This window comes from Chanos chanos, chromosome 5 (assembly GCF_902362185.1).
Source record: "Chanos chanos chromosome 5, fChaCha1.1, whole genome shotgun sequence".
NCBI classification, from domain to species: domain Eukaryota; kingdom Metazoa; phylum Chordata; class Actinopteri; order Gonorynchiformes; family Chanidae; genus Chanos; species Chanos chanos.
In genome coordinates this window covers 252501-255000 of record NC_044499.1, presented here as the reverse complement: position 1 = coordinate 255000, position 2500 = coordinate 252501, and the positions used below count along the sequence as shown (strand labels likewise).

At 45.8% G+C, this 2500-nt stretch overlaps 1 protein-coding gene across 1 annotated transcript in view; it reads right to left on the bottom strand.

Moving 5' to 3' along the window:
- Positions 1-2500, bottom strand: part of ift57 (intraflagellar transport 57 homolog (Chlamydomonas)) — an 8314-nt gene that overhangs the window by 5010 nt on the left and 804 nt on the right. The window contains exons 2-4 of the mRNA XM_030775771.1: positions 2395-2500; positions 1239-1357; positions 825-915 (exon numbers count right to left, since the gene is read on the bottom strand). The exon at positions 2395-2500 is cut by the window's right edge and continues 69 nt beyond it. Coding sequence (XP_030631631.1) covers positions 825-915; positions 1239-1357; positions 2395-2500 — 316 coding nt within the window. The remainder of the gene's footprint in view (positions 1-824; positions 916-1238; positions 1358-2394) is intronic.

Here is a 2500-nt window from a genome sequence, read left to right as displayed (position 1 = left end):
CTGGTTTAGCTCTTCTATCCTGGACAATTGATTTCTGTTTGGTATTAAAAGCCTTAAAAATAATGATCACAATATGGCTTTGAGAAACGTGATGAAAATCTTAACAGGACATGTTGGAAGTGATGTCACTGTCATTCTGAGATTTTTTTAAATAGTTTGGTCTGTCAAATTTAACCACAAAAGACAGGTGTGATGTTGATGTATTCCTTGTTGTTATCAAAAAGATCAACACATGCACAAACAAATGTACTTAAACAAAGGTTTGACTGCAGGAGGCTAATGATTGGACATTAATATGTGATGTGTTTTTTTTAGAAAAACATGAACTTTTCTCATTATCTATGGAATATATGATCTTTCACTCCATATGACAGTGTCAGGGCTTAGCCTGGAAAAACACTACAAAGATTCAGAGTAAAATACAAAAAAAACTCAATTATCATATCCTTCTTTGAATAGCCAAGAATGTGTGCAGAGGTATAACAGAATAATTGAAGAATAGTTACAACTACATAATTTTCACGTCTTGTACGCAAAGAATTTCTTTCTAAAATTTTATGTTTAAATGTCCACCATCCATGTGTGCTTGTGTGTACGGTGTGTATGTGTATGTGTGTATGTACATGTGTACGTGTATATGTGTGTGTGTGTGTGTGTGTGTGTGTGTACGCGCGTGTGCGTGTGCGTGTGCATGCGTGTAAGTGTGCGTGTGCGTGTAAGTGTGTGTGTGTGTGTGTGTGTGTGTGCACGTGTGTGTGCGTGTGCGTGTGTGTAAGTGTGTGTGCGTGCGCGTGCGCGCGTGTGTGTGTGTGCGTGGTACTCACTGTCATCTCCTCCTCCATTTTACTGAGTGTGAGTTCAGCATCATCCTCCATCACACACTCATCCTCCTGATCCTCTGTGGAGTAGAGCGGCCTGAGAGACAGAGCATCAGACACACGCTGACACGGCTGCTTAACGCTGCTTAACGCTGCTCTCTGAGCTCTGTCTGTCTGTGGCTGGTAAAGCCGGGTGTTCAGTAGTAGATTTCAGTGGTGGCGTATGTTTACGTGTTCAGTCTGACCACGGGTGTTCAGTGTAGTGTTCAGCGCTTTATGTAAGCTTTAACCATGATTGTCAATGAAGGTATTGTGTGCTCAGTGTCAATGTTGCGTGCTGGTGAGAACTGTAGATGTGAGTGAGTGTTGAGTTGTGCTGTGACAGGTAAGTGTTAGTGTCGTAAGATGTTGCTCACTCACTTCCTCCACACGAAGCCACTCTTCCTCAGAGCTGCGTCTGCAAGGCTGTCCAGCACGTAACACACGTGTTCCCCACAGCCGGACTTCAGTTTAGACGGAGGGAAGTCCACCTGCCCCCCCTAAACCACCACCCGACACACACAAACATTTTCACTTGTTTCACAGGCATTTTCATTTTCACATCTGTCCCGCCGGTGCCAGGTGCGTCAGCCGTGGGATTTTTAGCACCTCACCCCTGATCGCTTTTTGTCCATTATGTGTCGTCCTACTGGTCTTCTTCTGTCAAACATACGTCCTCTAATCTGCTGGATATTAGGGATGCAAAGCCTATCAATTCTAATTTTATTTCTAATCAGAAATCTTACTGACCAAGTCAGCCACACGTGATAATTCAGCTCTAAAAGAAAACAGAGATGCCAACATGGGGGTGGGGTGGTTCTCCACTCAGCCCCGATCAGCACCTCCCATTCCAATGTGTGCTCTCTGACCGGCAAACTGCAACTGCCACTCAGGAGTGTCAATGTGGAGCTGTCTGCCTGTCCCGTGGAACCTGGATCTCACCGGCTATTCCGGACAGAACCACGGATTTGGATAAATACCTGCTGATTCAGTCTGACTGCATTTCGGATCTCTGCACTGAGACAAAGGGAGGGGCTGAAACGTAACCGAGGCACAAATATTACACTGCTGTTAAAACCCTGACCCTGACCCCGACCCCGACCCTGACCCTGACCCTGAGCAGACGCCTGCCAGGCCAGAGACGGTAGAGCCCCCTCCCTCTCCATAACACAGCCAACAATCACCAGCGCTAAAAATCAGACCCTTCATTTTCATGACTCCAATCATTAAAATATCAAGAGCGGTTTTTTTTCTGTTCCCATAGGTGAACCCAGGAGAAGAGAAGGCCAGTGATTGGCTGCAGTAGTTATGACCTCAGTAAAGAGAGCAACACGAGTCAATGAAACATACTGCATTCTCTAGCATGGCTTCTTTCCCCTCATCCAACTGCACCTGTTACTGCATCACTGAACATGTGTGAATACTATGAATCAGTGAGTACAGTACACACAGTAGCACTCTATATGCATATGTAGGCCTGTGTGTGTGTGTGTGTGTGTGTGTGTGTGTGTGTGTGTGTGTGTAAGCTGGTACACACCAGAGCTCTGAGTTCTGCGAGGATGTTGGCGATGGTGGCATTTGGGTCGTTATATTCTTGCGGGGTGTCAAACGGTCGAGCACACAGGTTAATCAGCCAGGCTGAG